The sequence below is a fragment of the Carica papaya genome, chromosome 7, assembly GCF_054855325.1.
Source record: "Carica papaya isolate Zhongbai chromosome 7, ASM5485532v1, whole genome shotgun sequence".
Taxonomy (NCBI): domain Eukaryota; kingdom Viridiplantae; phylum Streptophyta; class Magnoliopsida; order Brassicales; family Caricaceae; genus Carica; species Carica papaya.
Genome location: NC_142315.1, coordinates 26,419,471 through 26,445,267, shown reverse-complemented (window position 1 = coordinate 26,445,267; position 25,797 = coordinate 26,419,471). Strand labels below are relative to the sequence as shown.

General features: G+C 35.2%; 1 protein-coding gene across 1 annotated transcript; it reads left to right on the top strand.

The window, feature by feature from the left end:
* The first annotated feature begins 1,172 nt into the window (after positions 1-1,172).
* On the top strand, positions 1,173-25,763 carry LOC110821044 (Transducin/WD40 repeat-like superfamily protein). The gene is made up of 16 exons (XM_088206785.1): positions 1,173-1,431; positions 1,561-1,746; positions 2,113-2,292; positions 4,571-4,979; positions 5,766-5,884; positions 5,982-6,059; positions 9,150-9,290; positions 9,498-9,542; positions 9,665-9,831; positions 10,083-10,161; positions 10,247-10,332; positions 10,627-10,756; positions 11,080-11,212; positions 11,954-12,120; positions 24,488-24,686; positions 25,133-25,763. Exons 1-16 carry the CDS (start codon positions 1,312-1,314, stop codon positions 25,333-25,335), a joined length of 2,442 nt encoding a protein of 813 aa, XP_088062911.1. The 5' UTR covers positions 1,173-1,311; the 3' UTR covers positions 25,336-25,763.
* The last annotated feature ends 34 nt before the right edge of the window (positions 25,764-25,797 follow it).

Below are 25,797 nucleotides of genomic sequence, written 5' to 3'. Positions count from 1 at the left end.
TATTGAAATTCATGGGAGTAACTTGCTCAAAGAAACAACCAATCGAATTTCATTTTCTCTTGCCCGAGTAATTTATTTTGTTATATTGTTAAAAACTTACATAAAAAATTATAATTTTATTTTAATAAATAAAAATATAAGAAATTAATGAATTTTAAATAAATTGTTCCCGTTATTTATATGTTAAAAAAATAATTTAAATAGTATGCAAAGAGGAGAACATCATCCACTACAATATTTTTTAAGAACAACAAAATTTATTAAATAAGTAGATAACAAAATGTGAATATAAATTAAATTATCGTACTTATATATAATTACACATTTACTTATACAATGAGTTCGAAAATTATTGTTAAAATAATTCATTTTACATAATATATTAAATGTAAAGTTATTATGATATTAAAATTTGAATGTAGTGAGATATTAATAGATGAGTATGTTGAATTTAGTCCGCTGTTAGTGCAACAATCAACTATGAATTATGGTTCACACTAATAGAATGTAGACTTATAAATTTTATACATGTAGTGATTTTAATTGAGCTTATATTTGTTGCAATACTCAGATAACAAAAAATATTGAGATTAGTTATATTTTTATTTTACTAATATTTTCTATATTCAAATGCTTATAGTTCAATGTGTTGTTCAAAATGAAACAAAAAAAAAATCTAAGTAGACTACCAAGTAAATGAAATTTTAGTAAAAATTGAAATTTCAATAATTTTATATATTAATTACTTATATATTTCTATTTGCATCTATTCTAAATAAATTATATTATCATTTCTGCAAAATATAATAATAACATAATTTATATATTTGATATATAATTAAATTAATATTCATCTATTTTTAAATCTATAAATATGAATTTCTATATTCTTATGTCAATGAATTAATTAATAAAATAAGTAATTTATATAATTAAAAATTGAAGTAATATGTTGTTTTTTTATAAAATTATATTTATGTTCATATTCTACTTATTTGAAATGCAAATAAAATTTAATATTTAATTAAATGCAATACAATTAGCCATGCTTTAGTATCCATTGATAATATTCGGACAAATTATTACTGTGAAATATAAAATAGTTTACTACTTTTATACATAATTTTTAAAGAAAAAAAGTAAAAAAGAAAGAAAGAAAAACAAAGCAGGGTTTAGTTAGGGCTTTTGATGGAGCAGACAATCAGCAACTTAGTAGCCTGAAGAACATAAAACGGTCTCCAACCATCTCCTCCCCTCTGCTCTCTCTTGCTCCCTCCGTTAGAGGAAACCAGTGAAAAAGAAAAGGAGGAGATGATAAGGGGAGGGAAGAGCTACGTATCTTCACCTCCAGCTTTCTCAAACGATGCGAAGAAGCTTCTCGTTTGCGCTGCCAACACGGTTGCCATCTTTAGCACCGATACTGGCTTGCAGGTTCCATTATTTACATATTCATCTTTATCTTATTCGCAATTTTTTTTAGTATCTGAAGTGTTATACAAATTCATCTCAATTTCTCATATATTCATATGCTTGTTTTTGTTTCGGGGTTTGGGGTAATAGATAGCATCACTGGAAGGTCACACGGCGCTTGTGACAGCGGTGATTGTGGTGCCAGCATGGAATCCGGCGAGTAAGATACTGTGTTACTGTTGGACGGCCTCGCTCGATGGAACTATTAGATATTGGGACTTCTCGGCGCCGGCGCTTTTGAAGACGGTCAATGTTCATCTTCAGGTTTTTTCCATGGTAGGTCTACATGCTGAATCTTATAAGCACGTTTGCTTTCGTTCTCTTTGGTTATTATGGAAGTATTGGAAAATATAGAAAATTGTAGTTTTCTTATTAGATGTTTTGTTCTTGTTTCTTTTTTCTTAATAGTTATTTCCCGCTGTCTTAGTTTAAACGTTTATTAGAAATCGAGTCTGTATTTTGCGGTGTTTGGGGAATGCCTGCATTTGTTTCACTTACAGTAGTACTTCATTGAAGAAATTTGGAGAAATGTTTGACTTCTATAAATTCTACACAATTATATGTTAAATTGGACCAATTTGTTTATTTTATCCTTAGTCTCAATAGGTTTAGAAACTGTTGATTCATTATTTCACATGTTAGGTTATTCCATCTTTTTTCAATAAACGACAAGAAGTTCAAGACAGTGCTCATGACCTGCTTGCTTATGTATCCGTCGAAGATTCAAGTGTGCCAGCAGAAGGGCCCAATAAATTATGTGGACAAATACGGAGATGTAACCTGACCAAGTTCCGGATGCCTCGTGGTGAGACTTTGAAAGAGGTATGAATTAATAATCTTTTGTATGCTTTCCCTATTTGGGGATTAGAATTTTCTAATGTATAGAAAACAAAGCATAAAGTAGATTAGCATTTTCTAGATTTAGAAGAAAGGAAACATCTTAACTAAGAGCTCGAGGTTTTCATTGTGATTTGTTCTCTGAAAAGTTTGACTATTGGTTGTTTGAAAGCTTTCATGTGATTATTAATTAGTCTTTGTTCTAATAGCATAATATTTAGATAGTCCATGCTTATCAATTGAGTTATAGGTTTGTGAATGTGGTAATCAGTAAGTTGGATAGGGTTCGACTTGGTTTTTCTTTCTTTACCTGTGTAGAAAAGTACCCACCAAATTTTAGTGGTTTATTAAGAGAGAACCCAACAATCTCTTGAGTAGAAAAGTACTCTATATAAGTTTTAATAATTCATTAAGAGAGAAAAAAACAATATCTTGAGGAAAAAAGTACTCAACAGTTTTGGTACTTAGTCTCATAACATTCTATTCCATTGGACGTTGATCTGTTTTAACAAAAGGATGGGAGCAGTTTTTTGTTTGCTACTCAGGAGCTGCCTGTTTTTTTCTTCTTCCTAGACTTATCCAAATCGTAAGTGCAAATAGAATAAAGACATTAGGGGTATGCATTTATCTTTCTGGACCAAAAAATGGGACCGGGCTGAACCAGTTATGTGCTAGTTTTCAGTCAAAACATCCTGGGAATGAGAAAATCAGTCTATTTCAGTCCAGAGCTGGAAGATCTAGAAATTTAAAAATAAAATATAATTTGTAGTTTTAATTGTATTTTTTATTAATTCTTTAATTAGTAAATAAAAAATTACGATCAATTTCGGCTCTGACTGCAAAATAGTGGTCCAGTCTGGCCCTGATAGTGACACTGACATAATGTTAGGATTACTCTCTGACAGTATTAGATTCTTTCTTCCTTCTTTTTTTCTTTGAAATAAAGATACTTTCTTCCTTCTTCTGTACACTTTGGCTAAGGGTGTAACTTTAGGATACTTAGGACCCATAAAAATAATTTTTGGCAGATTTGCACATTAAATGCTTCACATAGAATTCCTTTTTTTTTCCTGGGAGGCTGCTCGTGGATGTACGATATACAAGTTTATGAAGAGGGGAAGGACTATGGTGAACTGGTGTTGTCTATGCAAGAATGCAGAAGAGACTTGTGATCACATTCTTCTTCAGTGCCTTATTGCATATAACTTATGGTTTATGGCTTTTGGGATATCAGGGCACAGTTGGGTGTTGGCGGGTATGGTTAAGGATGAGATTTGGGCTTGGAAGGGTATTGTGGGTTGAAAGAAGGTTTTGGGTCTCTCATACCATTAGCCATTTTTTGGGTTACTTAGAAAAGAGGAACAAAAGAGTTTTTGAGGGAGTGGGAGAAGGCATTGACAGAATTAGAGAGAGATGGTTCGATCCCTTGATGTATTGATTATGAAGCAAAATTTGCGTTCCTTTGAGACTTTGGTGACTTAATTGATATGTTAACTGATTTGTAAATTTTTTTGTATATGGGTTTTGCACCCTTTTGGTGCTTGTTAATAATACTTTTTCACTTATTATTTTTTTTAAAAAAATCAGAATAGTTTTTTTTTGAGATAAAAGTAAAAAAATGCATTAAAAATTGGTTCTAAGGAGGTACCGCCAATTTACAAAAGATTTACATATCAATGAGCATCTCGACAACAACTCCCATGTCATCAAAAATAAGAGACTGTGTCCCAAAAGTATGGATCCAAAACAGTGTATCCATCTATCCTTGATATTTACAAAAGTATCTTCAATGCCTCAAAAGCCCCATTGTTTCTTTCTTTTCAAATAACCCAAAAGATAGTTGTTGGCAGAAAATGTTTTAGGAATGTTTCTCTTGGGGGATTGTGTTGGTTATGCAAAGTAAAATATCTGAGATGTTATCATAAATTTCCTATCGCAGAGTGTTCAGAGTTGCTTACAAAATTTGAAAATGACACTGTTTTTCATGATTATTAACAGAAGTTTCTGCACCAGGTTTGTGCATCAACAGAATTATTTACTAGGGGATGGTTATGTAAACAGTGTATCTTTGACTCAACTCATGTTTTCACATCCTATAAATTTTTTTTTTTGTTAGGAAGAATCTCCATGAAAAATTGGAAAAAATAGGGCCTGTACCTGTTTCATCTCTCCAGCAGACAAAAAATCCCACTGAATGAGTTATATATTTTCCTGTAATTAATTTTGCTCTGGATGTATGATATTGTGTTTACCACTTTTGCAGACTGAAGAACCAGAATCTATTACTGCTAGTCCCTCAGGAGAATTTTTTGGTATCCGTAGCAAGTGTAAACTCCATATTTGGAAGGTCCCTTCAGCAAAATCTAAGCATAATATGGCTAAGATGATGACCCTGCATCATACCAAGATCATGACTGTTCTTGCATTCCATCCAACACAGAAAATTGTAGCTGCCGGTGATGTGACTGGAAGGATTTTAATCTGGAGGGGTTTCGGTTGCAGGACATTTGCTATAGGTAATGAATTGGGAAGTGGAAGATCAATGGATGATAAGGAAGAAAAGCCTGGGGTGAGGGGTAATGATGATGCTGATTCTTGCACTACATGGCACTGGCATCCTGCTGAAGTTAATATCCTCATGTTTTCTTCCGATGGAGCCTACTTATATTCAGGTGAAAAGAGGAAATATTACCATGCACTGATATTATGATAAACAAGTGTGAAATCAATACATGATTACCAGAATGATAAGCAAGTGAGGCTGGTTATATGTTTTCGCCAAAAGAAAACCATTGGGCTGTTTAAGCTATTCTCTTCATTAATTCCACAAAATTGGATAATTTTGCAACTGATCCTTGTACGCAAGGGCTGATTTGTGGTGGGTGTGATCAAATATACCATATATATAACTAGTGTATGGGGACCGAGAGTTAATTGCATTCCCTGCTTTGTTGCATGCCTATGTACTTTGAACTTTGTTAATGTTAGATATTCATCAAGGATGTATGTGGTGAATAATTTACAAGTCAGTGCCAGTTAACTACTTCAGAATTGTTCCAAATTCCTTAAGTCTGTAAATTGGATCACTTTAATCTAAATGCTTGGTATTTTTGGGCCTGGAAGGGTATTAGTGGTCAGAAGAAACATGTCAGTCTTGTTCCCCTTTCTATATTTTAGGTGGTGTAGAAAGAAAGAAACTTAAGAGCGTTTGAGGAGGTGAAAGATTGTTTTGATAAGGTTAGAGATAGATGGTTCCAGACCCGGAGTTTTTTGGTTAGAGGTCATCCTTTGTATTCAATGGAAGATTTTAGGGATCTCATAACATCCTAATACATGCCATACTTTTTATTTTTTTTAAAAAGTTCCATGGTATTTGTTATCCCTTATTCTTGAGCTGTTTTCCTTTTGCAGAATAAAGGAATAATTTTCTTGTTCATGTTGGTTCATTTAATACCCAGGTGGAAAGGAAGGCGTTCTTGTAGTTTGGCAGCTAGACACAGGAAAGAAGAAATTTTTGCCACGAATTGGGTCTCCACTTCTGTATTTTACGTGTTCTCCAGATCCTTCACTTTCCTCAGTTAGTATCAGCTTAAAATTTTATCTTATTATTGCATACTGACTGCTGTAAAAGAAGCGCTTTTTTTCACCTATTTTACTGAAGTAAGGGTCCTCAGATATCTTGTGCAGATAATCGAATTCATCTTCTTAAAATGCCTTCCATGGGAATTTGGAAGTCCATTTCTGGGATTAAGGTTTGTTCCTATAAGTATTTTATGCAGTTTCGCAAATCCCACTGTCTTTCTTTTTATGTTGTTAGACTTAGCATTTGGGAATAGTGGTTTGTATGATGACCAAGATGATCAGTTTGAAGAATATGGGCTTGGACAGCATGTTTTGTAGGTGATGGTTACTGATATTTCTGCAGGCTGACCTAGGTTTTAACAAGCAACCATATGCGACCGTTAACTATGCTTTGGCTTGGGATTTTGGCACAGCATAGAATGAAATAAGGCAGAACTGGTGTAAAATGAATTAGCTATACCTGAATTTATTGGAAATCATTCTTCTATTAAATATAAAATTAATATACTATTTAAGAGGTACTTGTATATTCTCTTTAAGTTCATTATTCAGTTATTCAATGAAATATTGAGAGTTCTTTAATTTTCTAGTTGTTTCATGTAATAAAACCTCTAGATGCGATGTTTATGATTTTAGATGTGATTTCTATGTTCTATCCCTAAATCTCTAAGTAGACAAATTGACCCTAATTTGTCCTACATCAGGGACAAAAACCGATAATATGCTAAAACAAAAACTTAGTTGAAGCTGGACATGAGACTAACATGGTTGTTTTAGTTAATAAAAACTAAGAAGCCTAACATTTGGTGACAAGGGATTTCAATCACCTAGCGAGTATCCTGGGGTGTACAAACATGAGCCTCCTGCTTAAATACTTGGGACTGCCCAAGGGAGGAAAATTGACACTCAATAAAAAGCTACGTGGCTAATATCATTTTTTTCATGTCCTTGTCAACCATTGCAAAAGAGGTTGGAGGTGACCAAGAACAGGTTTCTTTTGGATGATTCAAATGAGAAGAGGAGATATCACCTAATGGCCAGGTTGTGGTGAAACAACTTGTTCATAGAGGAATGAGTGTGAGATTTTTGGTAGAGTTCAATAAAACTCTTCAAGGGAGGTCGCTTTGGAGGTTCATGGGGGAGCCTATTATTCTTTTTAGGAAGGTGATTGTCACAAAATTTGGTTTGGATAATTATGGTTGATATGTGAAGAATCCTAGGGGTTTGTGTGGAGTAGGTTTTGTCGAACAAAATTAGTATAGCAAGGATTACTTTCAACAGTGTACCAAATGGAGGGTGGGGTCGTGGACATGGTGGGTTTGTGGACGGGTGAATGGTTGGGAGGAGGGGCTCTTTCTCTTCAGTTCCCCACAATTTTTGCAGTTGCTCGTAATGAGGATATCTCTGTATAAGATTCTTCCGTCGGATCCTCCACAATGGTGCTTGGACAGTCAAATTGATCAAGAACTTAAATGATTGAGAAATTAGTGAGTCTATGAGGTTTCTCAAGTCTTTTTTGCAAGTTGTGGTTTCTAGAGGGACGAAGGATGAACCAAGTCCCTGACCATTGGTAAAGTCTTATTACTTGATTGGCTAAGTGAGTTGCGCTTGTGAGAAGTTCTAGTTGAGACTTATTTAGAAAGTTAAGGCAATACTTAGGGTGACTTTTTATTTTTCACTTGGGTAGTAGGGTGCAATATGTCAGATGAGTTGATTAAGAAGGGGGAAAATTCTTGTGAGTGGATGTTATTTGTGCAAAACGGCATAGAAACATTCAATCATATCCTTTTGTGCCTGTATCCACACCATCTTTAGTCTTTTGCTTGTTTGGGGTTGAGTTGGGTTATTGCTGGTATAGTGAAGGAGCTTTGACCTTGAAAGTTATGCAAATTGATAAGCGATATTCAAGGCTTATCCCTTTCCCTACTTTGTGGGAAATTTGGAAATATAGAAAGAGGAAGGTGCTAACTTTGATTAGATCTACAGGTTTGTGGTTCCAAATTCTCAGTTGTTTGATTAAAGAGTAGTTGTTTTATTCTAGCAAGGATCTAGTGAACCCGATAAACATTTTGTTAGAAATGTGAATACTTTTTGTCTGTGGGGTGGGGATGCTCTTTGAATATATTCATTTTTTTCTTCTGAAAAGAAAAAAAAGCTAAGAAGCAAAAGTAAATGGCTAAGTTAAACAAGTCCTTTTGATGCTCCTGCGTGTGGACACATGCTTCTTCATTTTTTTTTCTTCTAAAAAAGTAAACAAACTCATTCTTAGTTTTGTTGTTGACACATTTATGTTTCCTTACACTGTGGAAGCCTGCAAATGTCAGCACATGAGGTTGACGCCTGATTGTCTAGCTCACATAAAATGTATGAGGAAAGCAACTTCCTTTACATCTAAATTATGAGCTTGTGAGGCATATGCACGATGAAATGCCTACATAATATGTTACTTGGATCTAGTAATTGCTTGGCCTTGCAGGTAGCCTACACCTGCTAGTATGAGTTTGTTTGTGTGTGTATATCTATATTAGATCTTGAATCCTTTTTTGAGCTCTTTGCATGCATATATAGACAATGGCTATCATTGGAGTTAATGCTTTTTCGATAGTATGCATCCACATATCCTCTAGTTGAATCTCCATTAGATAGGTCAAGTTTTGGTTTGGATAATGGTTAGGTTAGAGTTCATATCGATAATAGTTCATTTTGATAATGGTTAGGTTAGAGTTCATATTGGTAATGGTTAGGTTAGAGTTCATATTGATAAAAGTTTGCTATAGATTTAACATCACTAAGGGTAAAGTAATCTTGTCACCTGTATGACGTCATCTTAAGTCAAAGGACTGGTTTATATTTTAAAAATAAGGAGTTCTAACTTCTCCAAGAGGGACAAACCGCAAAAGATGTATATACAAAATGTTTGCTTATGTTTTCTCCCATCATAATCTTAGAAAGGTTGCAATTCTTACTTCAGCATGCATGATTTCTTCAATTATGATAGAACTCATAACAATTGCAAAATAGTAGAAATGCAGAGATTTTTTTGTCTATTGCTGCATGGGACACTTATGACAACAAACCAAATCTAAATGAGGTGACCTATGTCAGACTGTTTAAGTGCCTCTTCCTCTAGTTGATTCAGATCTGTATATTAGATACTGAGTACTGATTGACTTTCTGTGGTTTCCAACATATGACTAGATTTTGATTTTTCACTGTGCAATATGAAAAATGAAGTCCTATTCTTTCATTGGATTTTCCAGCTTCCATGTTTATTGCCAGAGATATGTGAAGGCTTGAGTAGCAGGGTTGCTTTTGATCAAATGGCCGGGTTAGTTGCCTTATGTACAGAGGACTACCGTGTCCAACTTTACAGTCTATTTGACGACCGTGAAATTTCTGAGGTGATGGTCAGATAATTTTAGCATCTGTTTCAATTAACAAAGAATTGCTTCAACAATGAATATCTATTGCCTCAATCCATTAAATCTGCGGTGGAACAAATTAGATGTGGCTTTCTTCTGGGAGTGGTTAATCTTCTGTGCTCAGAGTTTTTTCCTTGTTTTTGGTATGGCGTATGTCTCAAGTTTTCTAAAAAAGATTATTTTCAGGTTCAAGTCTGTGAGAGAAACCATCATCCAGGTGATAGTGTCACGGTAAATGAAACTGCTCATTTATAGGTTCCTTTTTTTTATATATTACTTGTTTGGATGACCTTTAGGACAGATTACTGATTATCACTGGCTGTAGATAAACATCTTTGAATATTTTGCTGCAGGTTGTAGTAACTACAGTGGCACTTTCTCTGGATGGCTCTATAATGACCACTGCCGAAGTGAAGCTTGCAGAAGAAGGCATTGGAGGCCTCGTTTGCCTTAAGTTTTGGATGCTGGATTCACAGGATAAATTGTTTAGTTTGTCAACCATTGTTTATGAACCTCACAGGTATAACCTCAGTATCACCCTGGAAAATGTCAAGTCTCTGATTTGTTGTAGTGTGAATGACAGATTTAATGGTATAACAGATTTTAACTTTGTTACAATACTTAAAAAGTAGAGCTTGTCCAAGCCTAAGTAGAATTCATTGACTTTGGTCAAATGAACTGCTTTTTTCACTTTCTGGAATTGGAATATGTTGTTTTGAATTGTTGACTTTGCATGCATAATATGGTAACATGTATCGTGTTATTGTTTAGGGATGCTGGTATTTCTGATATTGCTTTCCATCCTGCCCGTTGTATGGCTGTCAGTTCATCATATGGTGGGGACTTCAAGGTATTGCTGGATAATTGGCTTTTTATATCTTTTAATCTTTATTATGATACTTAGACATTTTTCTGTACTTGTTCTATTGCTTCAGATTTGGGTTTGTAACAGTGAGATTCAGCAGAAAAGTCAGACACTTCAGGCTTCTAGCTGGACTTGCCATGCTGTTGGCTCTTATAAGTATGATTCCTCTATTACTGAATCTGTAGTTATTCTCCCTCATAAGTGTTACTGTTCCCTTGTAATTCAGGAAGAACTGTATATTCTTCTCTTTTCGACCCCTGTATGCTTTTTACTGTTCATAGACTTGCTTAATTGTTCAAGAATAATAAAAGAAAGCAAGATTATGCTGCAAATTGTAAGAGTTACAACCATCTTGATTATTTGCACACATGGAAAAGATGGAAAAAATAAGGCATGTCCTGGTCATAGAAGATTTGTTATGACTCTGTCTAATTATCTATTTCCTTACAGAAAAAGGCAAATGACTGCTGCTGCATTTTCTGGTGATGGTTCTGTTCTTGCTGTTGCAGCGGAAACTGTCATTACATTGTGGAACCCAGACAAGAATGTTCTCCTTGCTGTAGTTGGAGAGACCCACACGGTGATTTATCTTTTTGCTTATATTTTTATGTTATAATTGATGGGCAATTGAAAAATTTGTAATCTTAAATGCAAGAATGAAACAGATACTTTGGGAAATCGCTAACTGAAGGAATAACAAGAAGAGATACTTTCCTGTAAAGGAAAAAAATAGAGACACGTGAAACCTTCAGCTGACAAATAAGTGCTAGGCACAATATTTATTGCATGGATGTCTCGCTCTGTCTCGCTACCTCTTGCCTCTCTCTCTCTCTCTCTCATGTGTGCCCCTGCTTGCTTTATTCTTCTGTCTGATGTTAAATTTTTATGCTCTTGTTTCTGCAGCCAATTGTTTCCCTTTCATTTGTTGGGAAGTCGGAGTATGTTGTAGCTACTTCTCAGGGTTCAAAGCCACAACTATCTGTGTGGAATATGTCAAAGCTATCTTCATCTTGGTCGTATAAGTTATTTATAGAAGGTATAATTTTGAGCTGACAAGGTTATTTTTTAACTATCCGTCGTTCGTCATTAATTATTTAAAAGAGTTTCTGCAAGTTTAATCATCTTGACAATTTGGTTTGTTCCTTTATACTGTCTAAACAGAGGGAATGAGATTCTAGTTTACTTGCTATGCTTGTCTACCTAGTAATTGTGGTTGGTGCTTTAGCTTAAGGAAGCTTTCTGGTATCTCTAATTCCTTTTGGAGTGTACTGATTATACAGAAATCTGGCAGATTTTTATTGAAGATTGACAAATTTTGAAATATCATTGTTGTTGTTGGTTTACTTTGGAAGTGAAGAAAAATCAATAATCCTTCAGAGGTTTTTGTTTATGGAATATTTGATGCTTGTTAGTAGTAATTATGTATGGATGTCGTGGTTACGACTATTTTTCTTTTTGTCATATTTAGGTAAATTCCTTCATTTAATTGGAGATACAGATTGTTCACAAATCGTGATTGTCTTGGATAAATCGAAAATAGTATAATGCATGTTGAAGTAGAGGGCTTCATGTAGCTCACTTTGTCTTTGATTTGAGAGTATCCTATGCGGTTGAAGCGTTTGACTCCAGACATGAAGAATGTTCTTGGAAATTGTTGAGGTTTTTCTTTTTGTGAAATTATTGAGATCTTGTTGTGATTACCATATCTGTATATGTATGTATATTAATTTCATGTTCTTTTTGGTTGTTGACTGAATAAGATTTATTTATTATGCAGGTGTAGCCTGCACATGGGATTTGTCATCCTTTGCTGTTTTGGCTCTTCTCCCTGAATCTTCTAACTGTATAGAATCAAAAGATCCAGTATTCCATGGAAGAGATGGGGTAATCTTATTATTTAACGCAACAGATCCTATTCCTGTGACCATTTGGTTTGTAACGAAGGTATGATCTCTTTCCTACCCCTCCATTCATGTTGGGATCTAATTGATTGCTAGTCCCTCCTTTATGCAACTATATTTACAGATTAGAGGCTTCTTAACTACCACAGTCAGACAAAATTAGTATTACTGATTTTACAATTTTTCTGTGTTTAATTTCCAGGAAAATGCATATCTTTTGGACAACAAGGAAATTGCATTAATTTTTGTGTTTATCATTGTCATTAATTTTTTAATAAGCTTTTAAAAGCATGATATGCATTGCAGTTCAATGCTGAAGACCTCTCCCTGAGTGTGCTACTAAAAATATTAAGGGTCCTCCTGATTTATTTTTACTTTAGAGTGGTACTAGTATGAATAAGTTTTAGGAGACATGAAAAAGAAAGAAAAACAAAAAAGAAGGGAGAGTCTCAATAATATTCTTCCGAAGACTAATGAGTGAGTTCGATGTATATATTTTAGCGATGAATTAATCTAATGCTTTGGTTAATATAGTCCTGTTGGAAGTTATGATTAAGCACAAACCTTATCTTGGTTGTTGCAAAGATTTTTATGACAGTTTTTTGGAACTTTCTTTTGTTGTCTTGATTAGGTTCCTCACCTTCCAACTTAGCTGAATAAATCTGCTTAAATCCTTTTTTTTTTTTTTAAATGAAAGTTAGAAATAGTATGTATAGGCGCAAAAGTGGTACAATCCATCTACAGGAACTTTACAAATCTGTCACAACATTAATCAGGTCCTTAGAGTCCTTGTAGGTATAAAGATGACCTTTTCTAAAACCTTAGGGTCTGGAACTTTGCATCATTGATTTGTTTTGCTTAATTCATTTGTAAACTCAAAAAAGTTTTTTATCATCACTACAAAGTTAACTTCTTGTCTAGCAGTTTCTCTACAGTTACATAAACTGGAAGTAACTCTGAAGTAAGCTACTGGATACGACTGAACAAAAGAAAACTAACAATAGCATAAGAGTAGGACAAAATAGAAATAAAGTATAATTATTCCAGAGAAGTCTACTGATTGATTGACCCTTTGGCTTAGTCATTCGTTTTTTTCCCCGTGTGTAAAATGCTTGTAAACCTTTCACTAGAAAGGGAGCCACTTGGACTGTTTCTTCTTCAGCAAGATTTGACTTATTAGGACTCATACCATCAACCCATATGAATGTGCTTGTGGGTTGATAATTAGCAGCTAAAGTGGCCATAGAATTCAGAGAAGCTTCAGTAGGTGAGGACCCATCCAATGTAACAAAATCTCCTGCTGGCCTAAGAGACTGATTGCTTTGAGTAGCCTTGTCATAAGATTGCTTGCTACAAGGGATATGGCTTTCTAGTTAAAGGGCTCCAGAAGTTTATGTATTTTTAGTAGTGGCTTGTGGACAAAAGCGAGTATTGTGAAATGTGGTCTATGATCTAGGGGCTAGAGGATGTGTTAGAGTAGGCAAAGTTACTGCACTAGTTTATGGAAAGTAGATTGGTAGGGACTGGAATCTTTTATTGAATTTATGCTTTGTAGGCTTGGCAACAGCCAGGAGTATGTTTTTGAACTGATTGTTTGCGTGGTGGGAGACATCTTAAACAAAGATTCCCAAACATGTTTGCTACTGCATGTGATCATGTTCCGTCATTGGAAATGGTTTGTTCTTGTAAGTTCCTTTTATCATAACCTTCCAAGGTACGGTCACCTTTAAATTCCCATGGAAGCGAATTATGGAGGAAAAAATTGTTGCCCTAATTGCTTTCTTTGCCCTCAGCATCTACTTTTGGTTTAGAATCTTTTCTTTGGGCAACTTCAGGAATTGCATTGGGGGTATCCTATGTGTTTGCAGGGGAGTAATCTCCAAAGGATCTTTTTCTTTTGTTTGTTGACGGGATTCGATTGTGAACGCAGACAAGAAAAAGAAGTTTTTTTTTCATCTTTATTTTCTGTTATTTTCAGCAAGTACAAAAATTCTGAATTTATAGAGATTTACATCCATATTTAGTTTTTCTAATTTTAGGAGTAAATAATTATATAATCAATAGCAATAACCCTTAAAAATTACAGTAATAAATCACAAAAATATGCAATAATAACTCCTAAAAATCTGCAATAATAAATCTTAAAAATATGCAGTAATAATTTTAAAAATGTGTAGTCAATTCTTTCTATATTTCTACATCTCCCCTCAAGTTGGTGCGTAGATATTGATCATGCCTAACTTGTCAATGAATGATTCAAACTTTGGTCTGACATGTCTCTTTGTGAAAACATCAGCTGTTTGTTGCTCAGAAGTCACAAACGGCATACAAATAACTCTATTTTCCAGCCTCTTTAATGAAAGGCCTATTAATCTCAATATGTTTCGTACGATCATGTTGAACTAGATTGTGTGCAATGCTTCTAGCTGATTTGTTATCACAAAATAGTTTCATAGGTGCTTCTGCATCTAATCTCAGTTCTTCAAGTATTCTTTTAATCCATAGCACCTCACAAACTTCATTTGCCATAGCTCTATACTTAGCTTCTGTATTACTTCTAGCAACCACACTTTGCTTCTTACTTCGCCAAGTAACCAAATTTTCCCATACAAACGTACACTAGCCAGAGGTGGATCGTTTAAGTTGAAATTGAACCTTCCCATTCTGCATCTGTGAAGACTTCTATACTCCTATTAATATTTTTTTTGAATAACAATCTTCCTCTAGGTGTAGTCTTTAGATACTTGAGAATCTTATATACAGCTTCTAAATGTTCTTCATAAGGTGAATGCATATATTGACTCACGACACTAACCACAAATGCGATATCAGGTCTTGTATGGGACAAATAAATGAGTTTTCCTACAAGACGTTGAAATCTACTTTTATCAATTGGAATTTCATTAAGAGCATCTCCCAACTTCTGATTAGGATCCATGGGTGTAGCACTTGGTTTGCAACCACTCATGCTCGTCTCCTCTAAAAGTGAAAAACATACTTTCTTTGTGATACAAAAATTTCCATCTTTGACCTTGCAATTTCCAGACTCAGGAAGTAGTGTAAAGGTCCTAAATCCTTAATTTTAAATTCTGAAGCAAGATGTTTCTTCAATCTACATATCTCATCATCATCATTCCCGGTAAGTATTATATCATCCACGTATACAATCAAGATAACCATCATTCCATCACCAGTGTGTTTCATAAACATTGTATGATCAGATTGTCCTTGATCATACCCTTCTTTTTTAACAAATCTGGTAAATCTCTCAAATGAAGTTCGGGGAGACTGTTTTAGTCCATATAATAATTTTTTCAGCTTATAGACTTTTCCTTTAAACTTCTCTTCAAAGTCAGGTGGCGGATCTATATAGACTTCCTCTTCTAGATCTCCATTGAAGAATGCATTTTTAGCATCCAATTGAAATAGTGGTCACTCTAAATTCACAGTTACAGAGAATAACATTCGAATAGTATTTAACTTGGTGACAGGGACAAAAGTCTCCTGATAGTCAACTCCATATGTTTGCGTAAATCCTTTTGCTACTAACCTTACTTTATAATGTTCTAATGATCCCTCTGAGTTGAACTTTGCGGTGAAAACCCACTTGCACCCAACAATCATTTTTCCTTTAGGCAAATCAGTCATCTCTCACGTACCATTCTTCTTTAGAGTCTCCATTTATTCAAGAACAGTCTTCTTCCATTCAGGAACCGTTAGTTCTTCCTGTATAGATTTAGGTATATTCACACTTAATAACTGTGAGACAAAAGTATGGTCAGAAGATGACAGGTTTTTATAAGATACAAAATTTGATAAAGGGTGTTGAGTGCATGATCGAGTTCCTTTTCTAAGAGCAATAGAGAGGTCTAGAGGATCAGAATGTACTTGTTTAATGGGAAAAAACTTAGATTCTAGAGATTTAAAGATTGTACCTGATTCTTCAGATCCTGATATCGGATAAGATTCTTGGTTTTGAGGAGACATAACTGCATCTTTCTTATTTTGAATCGGATTTCTTTTAATGTAAGTTTTTTCGAACAACCTCTCATCATCAAAGCGTGTATAATCCTTTTCGTTATTGTCTTTTTTGTATTCAGGCACTAAGGTTGGTCCCATGTTTTCCTTATCCAAAATACTAAAATTAAATATTGCAATTTCATTATTTTTGAAACTATCAGAAATATTTTCTTTTTCAAACACCGAGTCTTTATTTTCTTTTTCCTCTTGAAGATGAGGATTAAAAAAGCTTTGTGATTCAAGGAATGAAACATCCATCGTGACAAAATATTTTTTTCTGGTAGGATCAAAACATTTATATCCTTTTTGTGTGAGAGAATATTCTAGAAAAATACATTTTATTGTTCGTGGATCTAATTTATCTCTATTACGGTTATATATATGAACAAATGCAACATATCTAAAAACCCTTAACGGTAAATTTGAAGTCAATCGAGACATTAAAAATGATTTTTTGAAAACTGTTAGAGTTGTTTGAAAGTTAAAAACTCTTGATGGCATTCTGTTGATTAGATATGTAGCAATAAGAATTGCTTCTCCCTATAAGTATTTAGGTACATCATTGGTAAACATTAAAGACCTAGGTACTTCTAGAATGTGTTTATTTTTTTTTCTTGCTACCCTATTTTGTCAAGGAGTGTTATTGCAAGAGCTGTGATGAACAATTTCTTTTTCTAAGAAAAATGACTACAAGATTTGATTGAAATATTCTTTTCTATTATCATTCCGAAATACTTGAATTGTTGTTTGAAATTGGGTTTCAACTATGGTATAAAATTTTTTGAAAATATATTATGTTTCAGATTTTTGTTTAAGTAGATAAACCCAACTTAGACGTGTATGATTATCAATAAATGTTATAAACAATTTTTTTTTTCAGAATTAGTTAATGTTCTAGAGGGTCCCTGCACATCACTATGAATAAGAGAAAAATGTATAGATGGTTTATATGGTTGAGTAGGGAATGATGCATGATGGTGTTTAGCTAAGTGACAAATTTCACATTGCAATAATGCTAAATCTTTATTATGAAATAAATTTGGAAATGAATAATTTAAATATTGAAAGTTAGGATGACCTAACCTATAGCGCAATATCATTATTTCATCACTAGTAGAATTAAAGCATGCTCCAATATTTGAGGATTTCAGTTGCTGACACAAAAAATTTCTATCATCAAAGTAATAGAGACCTCCATGTTCCTTAGCATTGTCAATCATCATTCCCGTATCCTGATCCTGAAATTCACAATAGTTTGGAAAAAATTTAGCACAACAGCTTAAGTCCCGAGTTATTTTACTGACAGATAAGAGATTATAAGAAAGATTTGGAACGTGAAGAACATTGTGAAGAACAAGAGTGTTAGAGATAATAATTGACCATTTCCCAGCAATTGCTAAGAGTGAGCCATCGACGATTTTAATTTTTTAATTGCTTGCATGAGGACTATAAGAAGAAAATAATTTAAAACAACCTGTCATATGATTCGTCACACTTGAATCTATTATCTATGGGCAAAGAGGAATAGTTGACACATTAAAGACGATAGATTGAAGGTAGTTACCTTTCTGGGCTAAGGAACAAGAGGAAGGTACAGGATTAGAGAATTGTGTGGAATGAAAAAATTTATACAGTTGTTCTAACTGTTCTTTACTGAATGAAGGTGTTGCGTCTGCAGTTTTTGTGTTCCCATTATGCTCAATGGTGGAGTGGAAGACCTTTTTGGAACTTGTGTTGCCTATCCTCATTGTTTTAGGCATGATAGATTGTGTCATTACAAAAAAAAAAAAAACTGAACATAAAAGAGAAGGGAAAAAATGTATTTAGGCCATATTAGCTAAACCATGGCTCTGATACCATGAACGCAGACAAGAAAAAAAAGTTTTTTTTTTTCTTTATTTTCAGTAGATACAAAAATACTGAATTTATAGAGTTTTACATTCATATTTAATCTTCCTAATTTTAGGAGTAAATAATTATATAATCAATAATAATAACTCTTAAAAATTACAGTAATAAATCATAAAAATATGCAATAATAACTCTTAAAAATCTGCAATAATAAATCTTAAAAATATGCAATAATAATTTTAAAGATGTGCAGTCAATTCTTTTCATATTTCTATAAGCTGTGTTTCCTTATTTGTCTTGGGTGGCTTGTAGTTTGAGTGCGGATGAACTATGGGCGTGAGACGGTATTAAGGTATGTGAAGCCAAGAAAAAACTCATCCCCTCATTCTATTGGCTGTCATATGGGTGATCAGGGAAAAAAGGAACAATAGGCTTTTCATGGCATTATGTCGTATTTTGCTAGCATTAGAGATCATTGGCTCTAGACCTTGAGTATTTTGTATAATGCTTATCCTCTTAAGTCATAAGAGGACCTAGTCTTTTGCAAAGCTCATTTGTATACAAAGACATCCCCTCGGTACCATATTTGAAATGTCTCTCTTTTTATCTCAAAGAAGTAAAGACGATTCAGGCAAAAACATTGTGATGCAGGACAAAGAGAGCTTGAAGATAAAACTTACATAAATTTTATTAAGAACCAAATTTGGAGATCTTGATCTCAATAATTAAAACAATATATTGATATTTAAATGATAATCTCGAAGAGTATACCTAATAACTAAGTTAGAGTACCTTATTCTGTAGGCTATAAATATGATTAAGAATAAGGAATCGAGAAAATTTAATAAACAAGAAAATAAATTAAATTGAAAGAACAATTAAAAGACTTTAGGAAAGGAAATTAAATCTTCTTATTTTCTGTTATTAAAGAACTTTTCAAAATTTTTATTTCTTCTAGAAAAGGAAATTAAATTTTTGTATTTCTTCTAGTTTAAAACTTTCCATATGTTTATTTTCCTTCATTGGCTCTGTATCACATTGACACTGGGATGGAATTTTAATCTTCTAAACAGCTGTTACAGTCCCATTTTTGAGGGTGAGTTGGGGACTTTTTGGCAAGTAATCATGAAGCAAGCTGTTTGTTTGCTTTCACTGATTTTTGACCTTGCCTACTTATGTTGAGAGTTGTTAAATAAAAACATGGATCTTGGAGCTTAGCTTTGGGTTTTTGACTAAATAGTTTGTTATCTTTCATTGATAATATTTATAAGAAAGCTATTTAGAATTAGATCCCTGTTAAAATTGTAGACCTTGTAAATCCTAATACAACTCTTGGAAATAAAAGTAAAAACAAAAATAAAATCCTAAACAAACACCTGAGTAAGTTCTTCATAGCAACCATAATTTTACCTAATTTGCAGATTCAGTGGAGTTGGAATTATAGCAGGAAATGGAACCCTTCTTCCTTTCTTTGCTGTGGGTCCGTCGCTAAAGGTTTCCACGACAAACTTTTATCCACTAAGTCTAGGTTTTTGTTAGGCGTAATATTTCTCTCCTACAAAAAGGTGCTTGTCCACAAGCGTCAAGGATGGACTGGGCATCATTATCTCATTTGCAGCTTCTAGGATGCACTTGCTGGAGAGAGGCCTTTCCAGTGGATCATAGCTCCTAGTAACATGCCTAATCCTTTGGTTCAAAATAACTTGGGGTACAAATGTTATTTCCCCTCGGGTAACTAGAGGAGATATGCATAGGCTCGATTCCATGAATTTTTTGAGGCAAGAAATGTAGAGAACAGGGTGTATACGGGAGTCTTCCAGTACATCCAGCTGATATGCTACAATACTGACCCTTTCTAGGATTGTAAATGGTCCATAAAATCGGGAGATCACTGTTGGTATGGTTAGTGTGCCAAGGGCAGTTGACTATAAGTTGGAGGTATAGCAGTACTTTTTCTCGGATTTGGTAATGGATCTCGTGGTGGTGATTTCACAGTCAGTCTTCGTTACAACTTGTGCTTGTAGGAGCTGTCCCAAAGTGGCTTCAAAATTTTATCTTTGGAGTGTTTCATTCAACATCTTGTACCTTTACAAATCCTGGATAGTAGGAGAGAAGACTGGGTGGTGGACACCCATGGATGTCTTAAAATGGAGCAGCCTTTAGAAAAGAATGATATGCTGTATTTTAGCAACATGCGATCCATGTAACTTGTGCCTCCATCTTTGTGTTTTATCACTGGAGAAACTTCTCAGGTACATTCCAATGACCACCTCTATTTGCCCATCTCAATGGGGTGTGGTATTTTGGATTTGAAAGCCAAGCGAGTTCCTGGGGGTGGAAGAGCTTTTCTAAAAAGCATTTGTGAAAATGACATCTCTGGCACTGGTAGATTTGAACAATCCATGTAATTTGAATGTGGAGACAAAAACAATTGAGCTACTATGACTGTTGCTATGGATGTGTTAGGGGCAGGATGTGCACATACATGGAAAACCAATCCATGCCATAAGAAGGGGGAAGAACTTCCACAAAATATATGGAGACATCATGTTCAAGGACAAGTAGCGGTTGGGGGATACCTGGGGGTTACAACTGGTCGACCTTATATTACATTGATAAGTAGAACAAGTCTTTACAAAATGTTGCTCTTATTTTTGACTCTTTTAATAGAGATAATCAGAGTGTGACTTTAAGGGATTTAGTACCTTCATGTCCTTGGATATGGAGGATAGAAATTGTTTTCAAAATCTATTGCATTGTTGGGATAAGAACACCTTTTTTCCTGTAGAAAATATGCCACATTAAAGTGACTGGAGCTCACCTACCTCACTTGCTTGGACTTGGTCTAATAGCTTTGCCTTGAGATGCATTGATCTCCACAAGGATGGGGTAAAATATGCCTAGTTGGGGCTGTCACTAAACCAAAGTCTGCCAGAGGGAGTTGACTACCACATTCTATTTGCTAGCATGGTATTCTACCACAAAATGGAATTCCATTAATTTGCCAATGGGTATGGCTGCTTGTGTCGAATAGCTTGATGAGTCCAATGAGCTCCTTTTCATAAGACACAAGCTTATGGGAGTGTGTGGCAAATGTGTTGCTAATCCTTTTGCAGAAGCACCAGCCAATGCCAAAACACGATGGTCATGGGCTTAGTTTATTGTAACATAGCAGAGGTTTTGGAAGTATTTGCAACCATGCATCACGAGAGATCGTGTGCCCTAAGAACGAGACTTGAGTTTGGCTAAAGAGGCCCATGGATGGCGACTAGTCGGTTTCAGGCAGGCTTTTCCAAATCAGAACTTGATCAGCTATTTGAAAATTAAATTCTAACCTGCTTCAAAACTCAGGATGGTTTAATAAGTCAAACCCTTTTGGACTGTTTGGGTTTCTTAAACACCTGAGTGGGCCTAAACTGGGTTGCCATCTCTCATTTCATTTTTTCATTTTATTCTCATTTTATTACTCTTGGCCTCTCTCATTTTATTCTTCTAATAAATATATATTATAATAGAGATAGGTCAGGCCACACGAGTATTTTTGGGATTGTCAAGTTTGATCAGAGGCAATGCTTGTGCAGTAGACCCGACCCATCCCTGTTCCTAATTTTTGTAAAGAAGACTGGAACATGGCAGGACAGAGTGGTTGATTTATCGAGTTGCGGGTTTGTTTGTTATTCCCAAGAGGCTTTTAGGTTTCTTTAGGAACAAGATATTGCGTTCGGTAGGGAAAGGGCGAACCTTAGAGGCCCCAGGTGTTCATCGCATGTTTTAGTGTAATTTATGATATTATCAAATAACACTAAATTGCTTATATATGGCTGGAAAACCTAATCATTATGACATGTGATGTGATAAAGAATGAAGAGCATTCAATATATTAATTGTGATTTCAGTAGAGAGGGTTTAATTTAGATAATTAAGTTTTGAATTGCTAAATATAGTGGGTTTATGATCGAGGTGTTTTCGATATGTGGAGTAATTGTTCTCCACCCTACGTCAGCATGGAAGGTGGAGAGTACGTTTGTTAGGCCAAAAAGCATGGCCAGAAGCTTCTAGTGCCCATGATTTGTTTTAGAGCAGATTTTTCAGCATCTTTAGGCTGATCTTAATCTGGTCTTACCTGAGTGAAAGTCATTGGTACAGTAATGATGATTTTTCTATGCTTTGTTTTGTGATGATAGTCTACACAGAAGTACCAAGACGTGCCAGCCTTCTTACCAGTAAGATTGGGGTAGAGAATGGGGAGTGGCTGTCTTAGATGATCCCCTGTTGTAACATATCTTCAACTTTCTCTTGTATTTCATCCTTTTGCAGGTCGGGATACCGACAAGGGATTACTAGACTGAGTATCGAAGATGATTTTGTGATCAAGAAAGCATTCGCTGCAAGATGGATTTGAAATCCTTGGGCAACCTTTGAAGATCGAGGTGCTGTTCTGGTTGTGGAAACTGCAACGAGCCGACTCTCTTTTTTGGGTCTATTCTTGGCAATTCGTTGGAGGTGGATGAGGATTCCAACATGGTGGAAGGACATGCTCATGTTGGTAAAGTCCATAAGATAGACCCCAAAGTACAAAGGCAATTAACCCTCAACACGCTCCAAATTCACTGAGAGTTAAGACAAACAAATCTAATGGAAGGAGTGATAAAATAAATTTGAATATAGTGGGACACTTCTGGCCTTTGTGCTTGTTCACCTTTGGCAACCATCTCCTCATGGGAAGAGGAAGTTGTTTAACTACTGCTTCGTTGATTAAACTTTTGGTATTCACGAATAGACTAGAATCAACGATGGCAGTCTAGAAACCACGATATAAGTCTCTCCATTGTTTCGGATGCGCTAGTTATGGCATGGATGGATATTTCGAATTCACCCTCCCCTCGTCCTTTGCTTCCAAAGATTCCTCCTGTTTGATGTGCTCTGGAAATTCCAACCAAAGTGACTTTTTACAATTGTATCCAGGCATAAAGGGCTCACTGCAGTTGAAAGAAAGTTCCTTTTTCCTTCAGTCCTGAATCGATTTTCGATGAGCCTTTTTTATGAAGGCTGCTTTAGGGGCCTTGATGTAGATATGCTTGCAGCAGCTCTCCCGCTTTTTTTTTTGTCTCCCTTTTGATCCGAGCGTAGCACATAGCAGTTGTCAGATCCAGTGGGTGCTATTCAACCTTGATTGCGATGTGGTCTTGCAACCCACTGATGAAGATCTTGACTCCTGGGCTGCTGTGAGACCAGAGGCACATCTACTTCAAAATGCCACTAGTAATCTGTTAGTTCCGTCTTGTCTTAGCTTCACTAATTCCAGTGATAAAGGTCAATGGCCTGAGTAGTAAGTTGCACTGGGTCTTGAAATTTTACAGTGCCAGTTCTGGCCAGTCCCTTTCCAGCTCAAGAAACCTAATTAGGAATTGTCCGTGAAGTGAAAGGAAGCCAGGCTCACCTTGTCTTCTTCAATCACCTGTTGATGCTGGGAAAAACTTCCACATCTTTTTTGCTAACCCAATGGATCTACCATACTATCATAGTGCGGGAATTTGACCTTAGCGAACTAGGGTGCTTTCCTACTCTATCCAGTCTATAATTTGATTCCTTGAGGCTGCTTGTCCAATCTTGTGCTGCTTGAGTCTGCTGCATGTTCGGCTTCAGTCTTGGCTGCACTCAGCTCCTGGGACAAACTCTCGATTTGAATTGTGTCTTTTCTAGTACTCTTCTGATGTCAGATCTTTCTAGTACTTATTAGGTAACAATTTGAAAGTCTTCAATATTCACTGGCCTTGATATTAGTTTATTACGATCTTGGATCTCCAATCGAGGTAGGGAACCTGTTACTGAGAAGTCCTTATTGGTGAGGCTCATTACTATTCATGGCATTGCCAGCTTATGTTGAGGCTCGTTAAAGAGGAATTCTGATCTTAGACATTAACTTTGGGTTTTCGACTAAATAGCTATGATCTTTTATTGATGATGGCAATGATATTTACAGGAAAGCTGTTTTGTAATTAGATTCCTATTAAACAATAAGGATTCATAGGTCCTGTAAATCCTAATAAAATTTCTTAGATTAAAGATAAAATCCTAAACCGACGACTAAGTAGGTTCTTCCTTGGAACATAACTTTTTCTAGCTGGCTGACTTAGTAGAGTCAGAACTGGAGCAGGAAAACCAATCCCTTCTTGCTCTGCAGTTGGTCCCTGGCGCCAATAAACCTATCCCGCCGTCGAGGTCCTGAATAGCTGTAACAAAAACATTAATGAGAATTTCATTTTGAAGACTTAGAATATGAGTTAGGTAGGCAAGAGCTGATACCTTTTTTATTTTTTATTTTTAAATTTGGAAAACATGATAAAGAGGGGAAAGAACTACTATCTTCTTTTAGGAACGAGGATCCAATATTGTTAGATTACTTTTTACCACCAGTTTTCTTTCCTTTTAACCATTGGATAATGCCTATTTTTTTTTTTTGTGTGAAATATTATCAGTTAGAACTTTGGTGGTCGCTCTTGCTGAATGTTGTATATTTTTTATTCAATTCATTGCAGGCTGAGGGCGGGGCCCTTTCATTTGTAAAACCAAATCAATCTTTCTTACAAGAGAATGCTGCATATGGGAAACCACCTCAAACATTGCTTGCGTATGTAAATGGTGATCATGAGTATGTAGTTTTTGATCCTTATAGTGACGAAACATCTGAAGTTACGGGGATGCATCAGGGTGCACCTGTTGACCATGGAGAGACAGGTGGGTTTTGTAACGTAGTTTTTTTTATCAGATTATGTTATGTGGTTAATCTGCTGCATTATTTCAGAAAATTAATGAACTCTTTTGGCAAATGGAAGAGGCCTGTGGAAGTTAACCATATCCTCAGCTAGTTGTGTAATATTGGATTCTATTAACTGAAGCATGAAATGACACGATTTCATTTGACAGAAGCCTAAATGTATATTCCAGTGGCAAAAAGAGTATACCATATATCCAGGGCTCCAATCTTAGTATTGGTTTAAGCAAAAACAATGTGTGCTGCAACTTGATTGTCTCCTATGGTTTTGAAGTAAAACGAAGCAGGGAGGGGCCCTTTAATTCATTTTAACCTGTGCTAAATCCGGATAAATATGCTGCAACAGTTTAAACTTGTTCCTGTATTGTAGTACTTCACTTTTAAATTTCTACCTCTTTTTTTCTGGCAGGGAAATTCGGGTATGCATCAATGTATGGGGAACTACCGAAGTTTGAGCTGAAGAGCAATAACACTTCCAGGATCCAATTTGTATCATCAGGAAAACCATGGGATACTATATTCAGTGGCTCGTCACACAACCTTCCACCCCTCACCAAACTGTGTAAAGAATTTCTGGAATCATTATTGGAGAGAAGGACTCCTGTTGAGTGATCTCGGAACTGAGGGATCTTTCTAGTGGAAATTTTGGAGAACATTTTAACAAATACACCAGCACCGACTTTCATATAAACTAGAGCTAGTCCAAGTTTTCTTCACATCAAGACAAGTGCAGTGCATAGTTGATATGCTAGATGCAATACCATGTTCGAGAAGAGGAAGACTGCACATTTAAGGTCGGTGAATTCTGTCTGCAAGAAAGTTACGAGATCCCTGGTAGCTTGGCTTTATGTTCTTGATGATCATGTTCTGAATTTGTAGCATTAAGAGGAATGATCATTTCGGACTAAAGATTGTATTTGAATCCTGGATATTTCAGTCTTTATCTTGTGAAAGCCGGGTTTGTGGCCACGGTCAAATTTTGTAATCATAGCAGAGGAAAATATCATTTAGAAATATATTCTTCTCCTAATATTTCCAGAGGTGTTATCTTTATGAAACTTCTTTAACTATGGA

Excerpts from the sequence above, each read along its gene's own strand:
- LOC110821044 (XM_088206785.1), top strand. The coding sequence starts at position 1,312 with ATGATAAGGGGAGGGAAGAGCTACGTATCTTCACCTCCAGCTTTCTCA. Across the intron at positions 4,980-5,765 it reads TGGAGCCTACTTATATTCAG|GTGGAAAGGAAGGCGTTCTT; the intron begins GTGAAAAGAGGA and ends TTTAATACCCAG. Across the intron at positions 9,291-9,497 it reads ACGACCGTGAAATTTCTGAG|GTTCAAGTCTGTGAGAGAAA; the intron begins GTGATGGTCAGA and ends GATTATTTTCAG.